At 40.9% G+C, this 17388-nt stretch overlaps 1 protein-coding gene across 1 annotated transcript in view; it reads left to right on the forward strand.

The window, feature by feature from the left end:
• Positions 1–17388, forward strand: part of LOC126166925 (putative ammonium transporter 1) — a 334629-nt gene that overhangs the window by 263616 nt on the left and 53625 nt on the right. Inside the window, exons 7-8 of the mRNA XM_049920442.1 lie at positions 6840–6951; positions 7148–7266. Of these exons, the coding sequence (XP_049776399.1) occupies positions 6840–6951; positions 7148–7266 (231 nt within the window). The remainder of the gene's footprint in view (positions 1–6839; positions 6952–7147; positions 7267–17388) is intronic.

The raw sequence follows: 17388 nt of genomic DNA on the forward strand, positions 1-17388 counted from the left end.
AATCCAATTCGTACCCCTTGTTTCGACGAATGGCCTTTCTATTTTTGTCAAATGCTCTATACTGTGGAGTCACGGGTGCTCGCAGCTTGGCTTCCAACCAGCTTGCCTTCCAAACAAATCTAGTAGTATCCTTGGGTTTCTAGGCAAGGTGACAAATCCAATTCGTACTCCATATTTCGACGAGTGGCCTTTCTATCTTTGCCAAATGCTCCAAACTGTGGAGTCACGTGTGCTCGCAGCTTGGCTGCCAACCATACGTGACAGGAAGAAAGCCTACGTCATAGCAATTTATAAAAAGGGTAGGGAAGGATGCACATAATTACCGGCCAATTTCACTGACATCGATTTGTTATAGAATCATGGAACATATTTTGTGTTAAGACATAATGACTTTTCTAGACTCTGAGAAGCTCATCTTCAGAAACCAGCACGGTTTTAGGAAACAGCGGCCATGCGAGACACAGCTGGCCCTCTGTGCATGATATACAACGGGCTCTAGATACAGGCTCCTAGGTTGATGCCATATTTCTCGACTTTCGAAAGGCATTTGACTCAGTTCCGCAGTGTCGCCTGCTCCAAAAAGAGCGCGCTTACAGTCTATCCGATGACATACGCGGCTGGATAGAAAGTTTTCTAACAGACAGAGAGCAGTATGTCGTCCTGAATGGGGTGACTTCAACAGAAACAAGCGTAACTTTAGGTGTGCCCAAGGGCAGCGTAATAGATCCGCTGGTTTTTTACAATTTACATAAACGATCTGGTTGATGGTATTGACAGCGGCATTAGACTGTTTGTCGATGATGCTGTAGTCTACAGGAAAGTAGTATCACACGAAAGTTGTGAACAAATCAATGAGGATTTGCAGAAAATAAATGCGTGGTGTAATGACTGGAAATTATCTCCCCATATTAGTAAGTGTAACCTAGTGCGTATAACAAGGCGAAAATCCCCATTAATGTACGAGTACAAAATAAATGCCCAGTCTTTGGAAGCGGTAACATACGTCAAGTATCTGGGTGTGACTATTCGAAATGATCTCAAATGGAATGATCATATTACACAAGTAACGGGTAAGGCGAACTCTAGATTGCGGGTCTCGCGGTAGCGTTCTCGCTTCCCGAGCACGGGGTCCCGGGTTCGATTCCCGGCGGGGTCAGGGATTTTCACCTGCCTCGAGATGATTGGGTGTTTGTGTTGTCCTCATCATTTCATCATCATCCAGGAAAGTGGCGAAATTGGACTGAGCGAAGATTGGGAATTGTACGGGCGCTGATAACCACGCCGTTGAGCGCCCCACAAACCAAACATCATCATCATCACATCTAGATTGCGGTTTATGCGTAGAATCCTGAAGCGATGCAGTCCTTCAACAAAGGAAATTGCTTACAATACGTTAGTTCGTCCAGTTTTAGAGTATTATTCGTCTGTATGGGACCCTTACCAGTTGGGTCTCATTCAAGAGGTTGAGAAGGTCCAAAGAAGAGCAGCAAGATTCGTGACTGTTATGTTTACCCATCGCGAGAGCGTTACAGATCTCATAGAAAGTTTGTGGTGGGATACACTTGCAGATAGACGACGCGCCAAACGGAAGGGGCTGTTCACTAAATTCCGAAATACGATCTTTGCCGAGGATGTAGAGCATATGTTACTACCACCAACTTTCAAATCGCGCAATGATCACCATTCAAAGATAAGGGAAATAAGAGCTCGTATTGAGGCATTCAGACAGTCTTTTTTCCCTCGTGTGATCCGAGAGTGGAACAGAGGGGGAGGGGGGGGGGTGGATATGACTTTGACACGAATTGTGCTCTCCGCCACACACCGCTTGGTGGCTAGCGGAGTATATATGTATATGTAGATACTGCAAGATCCTCGTACGGACTTCTTCTGTGAGGTACTGTAGTACTGTAGGTGCTAAAGCCCTATTTATGCCCATATTCAAATTTGTGAACGAGCCATAGTGTGTTTCTCCAGTGATGGTGTCTGGGAAGATCGAATCCTTATATCTGCATGGAAGGGTTCTCAACTAGATGTTTCTTGACTACAAATGACTACTCCCACAGGATTTTCCATGAATGGTTGACGCTGAAAGAGAACTCAACAAGGTCGTTTGCTGTGCACCAAGTACACTGTGATACAAGTAAATGGAACATTCTCAAGGAGCAGATTGGATTTTGGTGCGGACCTCACATGATCTGTCAGCTTCAGTCACTAGTGGAGGAGGTGGTGGACGCAGTGGAAAGATTGTTTTCATCAGCATCTCTTGTGGTTTTGACAGCATGTGGCATGATGGTCTCTTCTTCAAACATTTTAACGGGGGATCCATGTGTTACATGCATCAGTCTCCTTTGGATATAAATTCAAAGAACAATATTCTATTTGTGTACCCAACAGGTGGTCTTCTCAGAATGCTGGAGTGCCACAAGGATTAATCATGGGGCTGACCTTCTACATTCTTTTCACCATTGACTTTGTCACTGACTGCGTCCAGTTCACCTTGTATGTAGACAACACAGGAGGAAAGTCTCGACCAGCCTACAGTCATTCTTTGCACTACATCGGCATCATGTTGAACACTCAGCTAATATGGTCTCATTATGTTCAGGAAACTGAGAGGGTTCGCACTGGGTCACCTCAAGCACCTCTAACCGCTGCTGAAATTTGCGACTATGTTACTGGAAAATCTATCGAGACTCATGCATTGCGATTGCCACACTGCCAGACAAGGGACATCCCCACATCACAGCTGCAGTAAGTACAGACTTCCCTCAGGCTTTCCCCCCCACCCCCACCCCCACCCCACCCCCACACTCCTCCAGCCCCCTTAATTCCGAAGGCACCATTTTCAGGAGAGGGTAGTATTGTTAGATGGGAAGGTATGACAGTCCCAGAACTGTCATATTCAAGCACTCGGACACAAAATCCAGATAAGACAATAAGCACAATCATAAAAAATCACAACCAAATGTAAGGCACAAATCACAGCCTAAATAATATTGCAGCAAAAACTCTAAGGTTATAGACTTCAACACAACCAAAACTAAGGGGGCAAGAGTCGTGCTTGGGTAGCTCAGTTGGTAGAGCACTTGCCTGCGGAAGGCAAAGGTCCCGAGTTCGAGTCTCGATCCTGCACACAGTTTTAATCTGTTGAGTCTCGGTCTGGGACACCATTTTAATCTGTCAGGAAGTTTGATATCAGTGCACACTCCGCTGCAGAGTGAAAATCTCATTCAAGAATGAATACACACACACACACACACACACACACACACACACACACACACACACACACACACACACACACACGCACTAAAGAGCTAAGGAAACTGGTACACGTGCTGAATATCGTGTTGGGTCCCCGCGAGCACGCAGAAGTACCACAACGCAATGTGGCAGGGTCTTGACTAATGTCTTAAGTAGTGCTGGAGGGAACTGACACCATGAATCCCACAGGACTGTTCATAAATTCGTGAGAGTATGAGGGAGTGGAGATCTCTTCTGAACAGCATGTCGCAAGGTATCCCAGATATGCTTAGTAATGTTCATGTCTGAGGGATTTGGTGGCCAGCGGAAGTGTTTAAACTCAGAAGAATTTTCCTGTAGCCACTCTCTAGCATTCCTGGACGTGTGGGGTGTCTCATTGTCCTGCTGGAATTGCCGAAGTCCATCGGAATGTGTAACGGACATGAATGCATGCAGGTGACCAGACAGGATGCTTACATATGTGTCACCTTGTCAGATTCGTATCTAAACGTATCAGAGGTCCCATATCACCCCAACTGCACATGCGCCACACTATAACAGAGCCCCATCAGCTTGAACAGTCCCCTACTGACATGCAGGGTCAATGGATTCATGAGGTTGTCTTTATACTCGTACACGTCCATTGTCTAGATACAATTTGAAACAAGACTCGTCCGACCAGGCGACATGTTTCCAGTCATCAACAGTCCACAGTCAGTGTTGATAGACCTTAGTGAGACGTAAAGCTTTGTGTTGTGCAGTCATCAAGGGGTCATGAGTGGGCCTTCGGCACTGAAAGCCCATATAAATGATGTTTTGTTGACACTTGTTGATGGACCAGCATTAAAATCTAGACACTGTATGGAAGGGGTGCACTTCTGTTGTCATGTTGAATGATTCTCTTCAGTCGTTGGTACCATTCTTGCAGAATATTTTTCCGGCCACAGCGATGTTGGAGATTTGATGTTTTACCAGATTCCTTATATTCACATTACACTCATGAAATGGTCGTAGGGGAAAATCCCCACTTCATCAATACCTCATAGATGCTGTGTCCCATTGCTCGTGTGCTGACTATAACACCACATTCAAACTCGCTTAAATTTTGGTAACTTGCCACTGTAACAGCAGTAACTGATCTAACAACTGCGCCAGACACTCGTCTTCTCTTATATAGGCACTGACAACTGCAGCACTGTATTCTGCCTGTTTACATATCTCTGTGTGTGAACATGCCTACCTATACCAGTTTCAAAAATGGTTGACATGGCTCTAAGCACTATGGGACTTAACATCTGAGGTCATCAGTCCCCTAGACTTAGAACTGCTTAAACCTAACTAATCTAAGGATGTGACACACATCCACGCCCGAGGCAGGATTCGAATCTGCGACTGTAGCAGCAATGCGGTTCCAGACTGTAGCGCCTAGAATCGCTCGGCCCCAGCGGCCGGCCTATACCAGTTACTTAAGCCACATCGTGAAACCACACACAGGCTACCAACTGCAGAAACTTGTTTGAGACAACCCAGCTGCTTGGACTCTCAAGCAATACCTCATAATTACAGCTTCCACACCATTGACGATCACACATGCACAGTTCCCATAGGTCTGCTGCTCTACTGAATGAAATGGCATGGTGCAGTATCTCAGTGACACAATGGTCAATACCTAAAAATGTGTCAACACATCATAGATGTCTGAAACCCACTGGATGCCTTGGTATGTTGTATCCACTACTGAATCCTTTTTCAATTCTGCCTTCATATCTCGGCATCACTCTGTATATGTCACAGCTTTGTCCTGTGCCCCAATACACCACTTTTTTGTGACATCTAAACAATACAAAGAGTGCACAGCTGACCAGAGCTGCTCATTCTGAGGAGATTCCCATTGGCCCATCTATATGAGTTGGTAGATATTCCACAACTATGGCACTACTTGACAGTAACTGTTTAAAGGCTAGAACTGTGTGCCGGACTAAGACTTGAACTCGGAACCTTTGTCTTTTGTAGGCAAGTGCTCTACTGACTGAGCTGCCCTATTGTGGCTTATAACTTGTCCTCACAGCCATACTTCTGCAGGTACCTCATCTACCGTCTTACAAACTTCACAGAAGTTCCCCTGCAAAACTTGTAAGACTAGCACTCCTGGAAGAAAGGATAAGCAGAGATGTGGCTTAACCGCAGCCTGGGGGTTGTTTTGAGAATGTAGTTTTCGCTCTTCAGCTGAGTATGCATTGATATGAAACTGTGTGCTCGACCAAGATGCAGGATCTTTGCCTTGTATGGGAAAGTGCTCTACTAACTGAGATAAATATAAATGTGCTTCTGGTCAGGGCCTCCCAATGGGTAAACCAATCACCTGGTGCAAGTGTTTTTAGTTGACGTCACTTTGGTGACTTGTGTGTCGATGATGTCGATGAGGATGATATGATGATAAAGTCAACATGACACTTAGTCCCCAAATGGAGAAAATCTCTGACACAGCTAGAAATCAAACCAAGGTCCCTTGCATGGCATTCTGCCATGCTGACCACTCAGCTATGGAGGCAGAGACTGACTGAGCTACCAAAGCATGACTTGTGACCCATCTGCACAACCTTACATCTGCTCATATCTTATCTCCCACCTTGCCAGAAAATTTCTTATCAGTGAACACTCCACTGCAGAGTAAAAACATCATTTTGGAAAATGTCTGACTGAGCCATGTCTCTGCATATCCTTTCTTCCAGTAGTGCTAATCTTGGAGTTCCACAGGAGAGCTTCTGAGATGTCTGGAAGGTCAGAAATGAGGTTCTGGCGAAAGTAAGGATGTGAGAAGGGGTCATGAGTTGTACTTGGATAGCTCAGTCAGTAGAGCTCTTAACCACAAAATGGAAAGGCCCTAAGTCTTGGTCTGGCACACAGTTTTAATCTGCAAGGAAGTTTCATATCACAGCACACTCTGCTAAAGAGTGAAAATCTCATTCTAGGTTGCTGCTGGTTCCTCTCCTGTCCTTTCCAATAAGTAAGAGACTTCTTTAATCACTATTTGCAAGGCAAAATGTGCAGCTGTAAATAAAGTATAAGCTTATGTTTAAGATGTCCAATATCATAAAATATGCTGTGTGTACATTTTCCAGTGGACGGATTAATAAATAACAAAGAAATTAGTGCTGGTGCTCCATCTTTAATGACCTTCTTGTCAACATGTTATTTTACATTTCCTCTTCTTCCTCCAGAAATTCAGGGTAGTTGGGTACCAGTAATGTAAGTAATTTTATAAGTCTAGTTTGTGGCCATTTCCTTTAAAAAAATAATATTCTGATTTTTTCCTGAGTTATTCCAGTTTTAAGTATGCTTAAGTACTTAAGTGTACTTTAATACACAGAAGCTTATGTATTTTACAGTGCGGGGCCTGTGTGTTCCTCATGTGTATCACAATGTTGTCTAGTGACTGCAGTGACCCTTCATTGTGCATTGATGGACAAATGATTACTAATTAAGTGAATAAAATCTGTGTATGTGTGCTTTTATTTATCTTGCAATCATTTTAGCTGTATTCCTGCTAAGAAAATAGTATAAATAAGTGTCTTTATTTTCTGTTCATCTTGCAGGTATCGGTGTGTGCTGCAGCTGACATAATGACCTTCTGGTCAAGTTTCATATCAGGCATTGTAGCTGCTGTTGTGTACCTGACCCTCCATAATCTGGTTATATACTGTAGAGGTAGGTAGAATTATAGTATTTTATGGGTTTTACAAGGTGGGAGAAAATTAAGTGATTTTAATATAGCAAAGAGATTAAGAATGTTAGTTACTTCTGGACAATTACATAGATATTATTGAAACTGAAATCTGTGATTAGTATTTAGACAAACTGAAACCATTTAAAAGTGTGAAACTATTTCTGACACTATTTTCAGTGGACGACCCATTAGACACTGTGGCAGTACATCTTGGAGGTGGGCTCTGGGGAGTTTTTGTAGCAGCTTTCTTTGCTGAAGGTGGGCTTGTGTATGGAATCAGCTATGAGTCATCCATGGTAAGTCTTTCCTCATTTCAACGACTTCAGTTTTAAGTGTACTGTAACAAACAAAGTATTATGTATTTTACCCAATGTGGAAAAGGGGGAGTGGGCTGTGTGTTCTTCATGAGTATCATAATTTTGTTGAGTGGGGGTGTGTTCTCACAAGTATCAAAACGTCGTGCAGTGACAATAGTTATATTGAGTAATAAAACAGCTCTCATGAAGTGACAAAATATGTAACAAGGCAGCTTTCACATATAACCCTTCAGTATTATGTCATAAGTTGAAAAAGATTCCATTTCTCCTGATGCTTATATTAATAGAAGAATTTTCTTGTGATGACAAGAGAATTCTTCATTGTGTTGTAATGAAACATACTTTAATTTTGGTGTATAACTTCGCAAGAATTCAGTACATACAGAAGCTTCTAGCTCTGCGTGAACATGGGAGAGCACTCCTCACACAGAGCAAGGGCATAGGAACTGCCATTCAGTGACTGAAATATGGAAAAAGGTCAAGTGCACTAAAGAGCCACGGTTCACATCACTAAACATCAGTGGCAGAATATGAGCTCTGTATGGTGGCTTGCAGAGTGTATATGAATATGAAGATGTAGATCCAAGTGTGGTTTATGTAATTTTCTTTGTGTGTGTGTGGGGGGGGGGGGGCAGAGGTTGGGGGGGGGGGGGAGGGGCAGGCAACCTCTTCTCCCCTTCATTGGGCATACCTTTGTTTTCATTAATAAGTGTTGGTGTGGTACTAAGTCAAACATTTTTCTAATGACAAGAAATGACGCCTTCACTTGATTGCCTTATTTATTTATTCACCCACAGGTCATCTCCCCAGGATTTGTCTTTGAAATATAATGAAAGTAAAAAGCTCAAAAATACATACACATGGAACAGGTAAATATGTTTACGAGGATAGGACAGGCTTTGCTCCATGGCTTTCAGGATGTCATGTGAGAAAACTGAGAGTTGGGTTTCAGTACAGAGATGTTTTTGTAATCCATGTTCATTGTTATGACAATGTTCATTCTGTTCAGGATATCTCATTTTGTTTTAATTGAGAATTCATAGATTCTACAACATCTGAATGTTACTGATACTAGATGGTAGTTTTGTATATCACTTTTCCTCCCTTTCTTGTACTAGGCAAGTGTGACCTATACTTTCTTCTAGCCAATGGGCACAGCATCTTGTTCAAGGGATCTATGATACATTATGGTTAAGAGAGAGGCTAACTCAGTTGCCAATTCTGTAGGAAATCTGACAGGGACTCCATCAGGCTGTGTTCAGTTTTAGCAATTTCAACTATTTTTCAAATCAAATCCTAATATATATACCGCTCAGCTTTTTAGTAGTGCCAGAATTACACTGGGGCAGAACTCCTTGCTCTTCCTCACTTTTAAAGTAACATTTGAAAATTGAATCAGTACTTCTGCTTTTGATTTGCTATCCTCAATTTTGGTTCATGTGTCATTCATAAGTGTATGGACACCAAATCATGTGGCACTACCACCCTTAACACTTGTCTGGAATTTTCTTTGGGTTTTGTGATAGATATTTCGATAATATAACAATATTATGAAAATAATAGTTGTAAATAGACTTCACGGGTTTGCCATCAGATCACATTGTGCAAATTCCACAATATTTTCTTGGGGCAACTGTCCGACATCTTCAGGTGGTTCAACCTTGCTGGTGGCTAGGTATGACTGACGGTATCTGCACGTCGATGCTCCATTTCTAGCACATGCGTGCGAAGAATGCGCAGACACAGAAATCATGCATGCACAATGATTTGCAGTTAGATGGTGCTATATGCAAACTCCCTCTGCCGAAAATCGCAGAGCCACTCTCCAGCGCATGCGCTGTATGCAGCGTTTGCCAACAGTGCGGCCAGATGTTACTCACCAACAGCCGTACTAGACCAATGTTATGATGGGCCTGTTATCGAAGAATCTTGATTTTCATGTCACGATTTCATAACAGCCAATGCAGGGTTCCAGGCTGTGCTCAGTTGAAATACAGTATCCTTGTTGATGAGATGAGATGAGCCAATATGGCACCATAAATTTCCACCGTGACTGGGCTTTTGACCTAACTGTCTTAAGCAGCTGAAGCAGAGAAGATTGAGATCCCCACTTACAGGTCAGTTATGTGATGAACTGGTCATACTATGTTCCGGAAAGAGGCTATTGTGACAGTAACATGACAGAAATTGAGAAGGAGAATGTCTGTAAAATTTACATTTATTCATCATAAATTATTACACAGCCAGCTGACAACTGAGTTCTGTTTGTAAATGTCAATGCACTTGAAATTGTGTGGCCGGGATGAATGCTGTTAGAATTAATAATTCACACTTTGTTGAACAACTCAAATACTGGTCCCGGAGGCTGTACACTCCCTAGTGTTAGAAGTGCACTACCTGATTGCATGACTATGAGATAATGACAGACTTATGTTCCACATAAAAGCAAGTGTCTTTCCATTTGACCTGTGGGATACCAGGTCTGTCACAGGTCCAAGAAAACAACATAAATGGCATCACAACTCAAACGCATATTCCACAACAGTGGAGAACAAGCCCAGCACCACAGAGAGCTATGTCCAAAGTTCAAGAGAGAGATCAGGGAAACCACTGCAGAAGCTGATCTGGGCTCAATGCCCAATGCAGCAGAGCCACATGGGTGCAGACATGGGTCCAGGAGCCAGGAGCTATGACAGACTCATAGTCCTTGATGCAGAAGGTGATTTTTAGAGCTCGATTGGAGATGATCCATTGATGATGTGACCCACTGAGAAAACAGAGTCTCAAGATGGCAACTGGCATACCAGATTCTAATCCTGTACCAAGGCAGGATGCATGCAGTCTGTGTCTCATGGCAGGAGAGCATGGGCATTTGAATTGGACCTGGTGAACAGCCTGTGTAATGTAGTCTGTCAGTGGGTGTGGGGCTGGTGGTTGTCTGGGTGCTTCCAGTGGGAGCAGTCCAGGCAACTGCACCAACTGGATGGGCAAGGTGGAATGAGGCTGAGGTGCCTTGTGACTGGTGGCTTCCACTTGTCACTGGCAACTAGGGGTGTAGGCTCTGCTAGAGCATTATCCTGACCACTGCTGGAGGAAATGTCATATGTTGATGGGTCATCTTCCACTCAGTGAAAAAAATAAACTGCTCTGGAAGCAGTCAAGATGTAAGCTGGCCAGAATCTGTCAGTTGAACCTTTAGTTGGCTTGCCGTTGTACTCAATGTGGACTGTTCTCTTGCCACAGGTGACTGCATAGTGTGGCCCCAGTTGGTTGGCCAGTGTGGTGGCTGTACCACATTGGTGCTGAACATAACATGAGTACAGCACTGCAGATCTTCTTGTACGAAGACTTTGCCATTGCTGTGCCATGCCGGTACATGCAGTCAGAGGCCAGACATTTGGATGCTAAGACATTCTGTCAGTGATGGGCATAGGCATTATGTGGTGGTGGCGGTACTTGTTCATAGACAATGTTGGCAGATGAAGTACCAGTCTCATTGTTCAGAGTTACTCACAGGCTGAGCTGTACCAGTGTGAGTGCTTCAGTCCAGGCATTGTCACAGCAAGTTAGAGAGGCCTTTAGTGTCCTATGGAGCTGCTCAACTATGACCTTAGGACACTGAGTGGTAACTGGTAGTCTTGTGTAATTGCATACCACAAAGTCACGTAACGTGTGTGCATAATGTGCAGCCACCTGGTGGCCACAATTTGTTATGACGTGATTAGAGCAGGCAAAGTTTGTCACTCAGGTGTTGATGATGGTGGTGTTGATGGACTCAATGACGGTGTTAGCTATGGGCATTCACTCCAGTCAGTGAGTGAAGCAGTCCAGTGTTGACAACAAGTAATGCTTGCCACAGAATGGGAAATGGCTGCCTCATAGTTTTCAGAAAAGGCATTTAATATTGCGTAGGATGTTTTATTAAACTCCCAGTCAAGTGTTAGATGATTTACATCACCTCCAGTGGTAGCAGTATGATTAGGAAATGTACATACAGTAAAAGTCCAATATACCATTGTCCGATATACCATGAGACCAGTTATAGTGGGGTGTAAAAGCCTTATTACAGTCTGCATTTCTTTTCTGTATTATCATTAACCCATGTTAAATCCAAGTCCTGAAACAATAACTGAAGGGATAGGGGTAACTAAACTCAACTTTCTCTTATTATTATTATTATTATTATTATTATGGCACTGATACTTTTTTCCTGCCCACACGTATTCCTGAATGTAACAATATATAATAATATAAGTTAAGATAAAGAATGAATTACTGTGTACAAAGTTGGAAAATATGCAATTGAAGGTTTTCAATTAATTGATACAATCCACATATAAATTGGACTTGTGGTTTGATTTATAAGCAATTTTGAAGCTAGTGGAGAAGGAGAATTCATGGGAGTGCAGGATATATGTGTTTGCCACTGTTCCAAAAGTCAAGGGGAGAAATGATCAGTGAGGGTGCTAACATGTATAGAAGAAGTGTCTTTGGGAGGAGCAAAAGTAGATTCTCAAACCTTGTAGAACGTTGGCATATGGAGACACTGCTAGTGAAACCAAAAAGTAAGACGCAGTTTGAGTGGAGTGATACCCATTGTTTGCGACAGACTGTGACAACAGCTGGATGAGCACAGATCATGTCACTGGTGTTGATGATGTCTCAGTGGAGCAATAAGCTCAATTAGTATTTTATTTTATGTTGCTAAGTGAAATATGTACTACTGCACATGAAGTGACTTTGATAGATCAAAAGTTTTATTTCGAATGATGACAGTAGTTACAGACTTAGATATGGTTAGATCAAATGAACAAAGCTTATGCCACTCCACTCCATCATTGCTTTCCACTGCAATGGTGAGAAAGACTGTGCTATCTATCATGCTACAGTTATTCTCGGTGTTGTAGATAATACATAACACAAATGCAGACTTTAATGCAATTTGTTTCCTGGTAACTAAATTGCAGTAAAGTCGGCATTTGTGTTATGCATTTTCTACATTGTATATATGCAGATTTCTGGCTTGACAAGACTTTTATTCTCAATATTACTTTAGATAATCATGAATGGCCTTATTGCCATGACTCAGTTGGTAAATGTAACAGGAGTGGAGAATCCTATTGTGAATGATTTCAAGCAGTATTTCAATGTATTGGTGTGTAAATTCCTGTGTGGTAGAGTATTTTATCCAGGTATCATTAAATGTGTGTGAATAATGCTCACCCCAGTATTGTACCTCCCACTGGTGTCACAGGTTTGTAAAGAATACATTGGGAAGGTGATTACTCTGAAAGAAGGGCTCCCATAGAGATTTCTTGAATTCAAACAATGAAAACTCCAGGTAGGAATGTCAACAATGTAGGAAAAGACAGATTGCTATTTACCGTAAAGAAGACACACTAAGTTGCAGCCAGGTGCACTTGAGTTGGTGGTCATGTGTGCATGAGGTGTGCTTGCTCGTGTGTATGAATGGTGTTGCCTCTCTTCTACTGATGAAAATAGTAGCTTAAAACTTTAGGTAAGAGTCTTTTAATTATGCCTGTCCTTTCCTACATTGTTGATTCCTTAAATTCTGTTGTTTTGCACTTTCCACTTTGTTTATGAATGTGATACATATGTATATGGGCATAATTGGAGGACACAGGACCTCAAAAATGTAATTCCCTTTCACCAGAGGAGCTTGATAGTTATTTTCCGGTCATCAAATCTCTTCCCTGGCCCATCATTTCATTAAAAGTGTATGAATGTGTTGAATGTGTCACCAGAAGGACTACTGAGCAAGGCAGCACAATGGTTAGCATACAGCCTCGCATTCAGGAGGATGATAGTTCAAACCCACATCCAGCCATCCAAATTTATGTTTTCTGTGATTTCCCTAAATCATTCCAGGAAAATGCTGGGATGTTTCTTTTGAAAGGGCATGGCTGATTTCCTTCCCCATCCCTGACACTGTCTGAGCTTGTGCTCCGACTCTAACGCTCTCGATGTCGATTGGATGTTAAACCCAACCTTCCGTCCTTCTTCCCAGAAGGATTGCATTGTCAGAGCATTCACAGTGAAAGTGAAGCAGGTGAGTTTTACAGGACACAGTATCACTGAACTTGCCAACTCATTGGGCCAAGCAGGTGGATGCAAGTTACGGAGTGAATGGGCATGCCTTGTAACTAGGCTAGCTGCCACTGATGAGAATTTGTTTTCATAGAGGCATTGTATTTTTTAGTTTTCAACTAACTGATAGAAGAAAACACTACAAAATTAGAAGATAGGTGAATAAGTTACATCTTGGATACATCTCATGGTTAATATTGTGACACATCAATAAAATGACTATATAACAATGTTTGATGACAATCAAAGTGAGCACAGCCATAATGCTCTTCATGCACTATTGATTCAGAGTCAAGATTTATCTGTACTTGTTATGATGTCCCAAAAACAAAAAGCATATTCAGAGAGTGATAAACTAAAATCTATTTATCAAGAGAAGGGTGGTGATACAAAATAAAGTTTAGCACATGGGTGTAGTGTAACTGAAGTGACAATCAGGGCATGGTTGAAAGAAGACAATAAACTTATAAGTTTAATGCAGTTGAAAGTGCTGCAGGAATGGACAGAAAAAGAAGGAAAAGTAGAAAAAACAGTGAACTTGATGAATGAGTTTGTAGGCGGTTTTTAATAAAACAAAGTGAAGTAGTACCACTTCACAGCTTCCTGAAATTGTACACGAAGTAATGGTAGATGAAAATTTAAATGATCATCAAGTATATAATTGTGCTGAAACGTCACTTTATTGTCCACTGCTTCCAACCAGAACTCTTAATGTGAAAAACTCAGGAAATAAGACATGTTTCAAAATAGATTAAAACAAAAATACCCTTCTTTTGACACAAATAAACATCCTTGCGTAGGCAAAAGTAGGACCCAAAGTATTGAAGCACGTAAACATGTCATTATTACAGTTCAAATACATGCATTCAAAGAATGCTTAGATGACATGTGATATCCTCATAAAAAGGTTTTAAGAAAAGTTTGTTCCATTAATAAAAAAGTACCTGCAATCACTTGAGTGAAGAGAAGAGCTCTAATAATCTTTGATCGCTGTTGGCCTTGTGCACATGGTGATGGGTTGCAGTCAACAGATGTGAAAAATAAAAATTTTGTTTTCCCGAAAGAAACATCAGCATTAATTCACCCACAGAATCAGGTCATCACACAAGTATTTAATGCCAACTTCAGATGAAGAAATGGAATGTTTTTGAAATCTGTAAATCTGAAAACTACTGGGTACTCAGTAGGCTGGCATGTCAAAGCATCTGTCTAGCTGTTATTAGAAATTGCTGGAGCAAGTGTTGTATTGAATAAAATGCAACAGATGTAGAATGTAGTGACACAGATTTCAACAGCAGTGACATCCAGTCTGCCCATGATATTCTGGGGTGTGACACTGATGAAGACTTGAACTGCAGGGCAGTTATCAACAACAAGAAACCAATTTTGGACATCACAGATAACACAGACATTATTGATGCTACATGAAATGAAAGTGGTGAAGTGGACAAAGATGATGATGAATAAGTAGAAGAAGAAAGCATAGAAGATATTCCCATTACACAAGAAATATTGGATAATATCAACAAAGTGGTAACATGGATGGAGAGATAAGTGAACCCAGCCAAAATTCAGTTGTTACACATGATGAACATAAAACAATACTCACAAAAGAAAATACTTAAAATTATCTATCAAATAAAATCAAACTGACTTCTTTAAAGCAGTACAAAAATGAACATGTATCAGCTTATAGACATGGTTGTAAATAGTTGTGTATTTTGTAATATATTATTTGGAACTACTGTTGTGTTATTGTTGGTTTGTCACTTTAGTGAAGTTTATCTGATTGCTATATTTGGTAAGTTTTTTAAATGTTTAACTTCCAATCTTCTTTAAATTTCTACTGTATGAGCAAACTGAGATTTTCTCTGAAGTATTTTGTTACATCTGGATATGAGCCTAGTGGATGATGGAAGGATCCAGTTATAAGAATATGCCAACCTCCACCTCTAATACTCACTGTTGCCCAAATAACATTACATGCAGGTTCAGTTGATGTCTCAGTGGTTTTAAAACTTTGGAGTACTATAATAAATACATCACCTTTATTTCCCACTAACTTATCATTTTGATATACACTGAGATTTATTTTTAAAAAGTTGTTGCTGTCAGTTTTGGGCTTTAGCCAATTTACTGTAATGACTATTCTATGAGCTTTGATCTTAGAAGTTCTTTGAAGTCTAACACCTGGTTGTGAATAATTTGGCAGTTAATCACTAGGATTTTAATAGTCTCATCTGTGAGAGATATTTCTTTGGGTCTTAACACTAATTCTTTGAATGGTCCACATGTATCATTATCTGGGCTTAATGGAATATCACCTAACTTAAAAAATCTTGTGTGCACCCACACTTAGTCATCTACCTTGGTACCCACCTCTGATGTGTAGTACAAGCCTGAGCCATTTAGGGGCACTCTACATTTCTCGAAACTATGGCACAGGTCTAGAAAGCTTGTCATTTTCTATTTGAGCCATAACAGGAGGGCCATGATCAGTTCGGGGGACAACACTGCAGACTGTGAGCTTTCTTAACATTCTCTGAGCAAGGCTGGTCATCTCAACCTCCTAACCAATCACTGGAATGATGCAAGAACATGGCTGCCAACTATTATGGATTGTCCATAACTATTATGGATTTATCATTTAATTATGGAGATATGAGGCGTTACTAAAAAATTATGAAAATAGACATTTTACAATTTGATGTTTTAAAATAAATCAAAAAGGGTATGGTTTACATTTTGCTAATAATCATCTACTTAAATGTTTTATAGATTATAATATCTTCCTTCCACAGTGCACAGTAAGCCTTTCTGTGAACGATTTCACTCCCATAGCTTCCAAAACGTGTGTTTAAACTGAATTCAAACCATGTTCTACAACATTTTTTGTGGCTAGAACTAAATTACCTGTGCTCATAACATGTTGATAGCATGTTGGCAACTTAGCATCTGTGTTCCATGACTGTGTCTATATAGATCCTCATTAAATGCTGTTAAGTAGCGGTAGTGTATGTTTTTGCTCTGTTAGTGTTGTCCTTACATGTATTCATTTACAAAATGGAATGGACAAGAAGCAAAATTTATGAACTTGTCACACTCTATGAGGCGGAGGAGTGCCTCTGAAATGTTAAACAGAGAAGCATTAAAGAGAAGTATGACTCCCTAAAAAGAAAAAAAATTCTCAATACCACAGCAACAATGACACCAGGATTTGTTGTCTGACTCTAGAAAACAGAAAGTTATGGGCTACCACTGTGCAAGAGGATAGTAAAAAAAAAAAAAAAAAAAAAAAAAAAAAAAGAAATATATATATATATATATATATATATGACACTTTCTATGAGGTAGAAATGAATGTATGTATGTAGGATGCAGCAGTCGCTATTAAACATGGATATGCCAAGGCGATCAACTGCAAATGCCCCTGTCACATTAACTGGAAGTGTGAGTGATGTTGAGGATGAAGTAGTTTTCTTTATTGAAGATGATAATTTGGATTAATTTTAATAAAAATAAATATATGACCAACTAAATATCTCTTCTTTATTTAGGATCACAAAATGCCTGAAATATAGCATTTAAAGGTCTAAATCAAGTTTCTAATATTTCAATTTTTGTGGGGAGGTGGGAAATGGGGTGGCTGGATCACCCTCCATAACTGCCATTTGATTACAGACAGCTTCTTCTCAAGATTGGCAGCTATGCAAGTATGAGCTCAGAGCTGAGAAAGTATGTGCAACACAATCTGCAGTTCTTTGCACCCTGTTTCTTCAAGGTTGCCAGAAGTCTCTTCAACATGTTCAATAAAGCTTAGAGGCATACACACCAATTGCACAAGGCGAGCCTTCATATTCCTTGATGCTGTTTCTGTAAGGTGAACATTATTCTCTATATGTTTCAACTACCAACAATTACCTGCCTTCTACCCTTTTGCATATGCTTCCCCCTGACACAGGGCACATCTGCCTTCCCAACAGGTGACATGAG

The sequence above is a fragment of the Schistocerca cancellata genome, chromosome 1, assembly GCF_023864275.1.
Source record: "Schistocerca cancellata isolate TAMUIC-IGC-003103 chromosome 1, iqSchCanc2.1, whole genome shotgun sequence".
Lineage (NCBI taxonomy): Eukaryota > Metazoa > Arthropoda > Insecta > Orthoptera > Acrididae > Schistocerca > Schistocerca cancellata.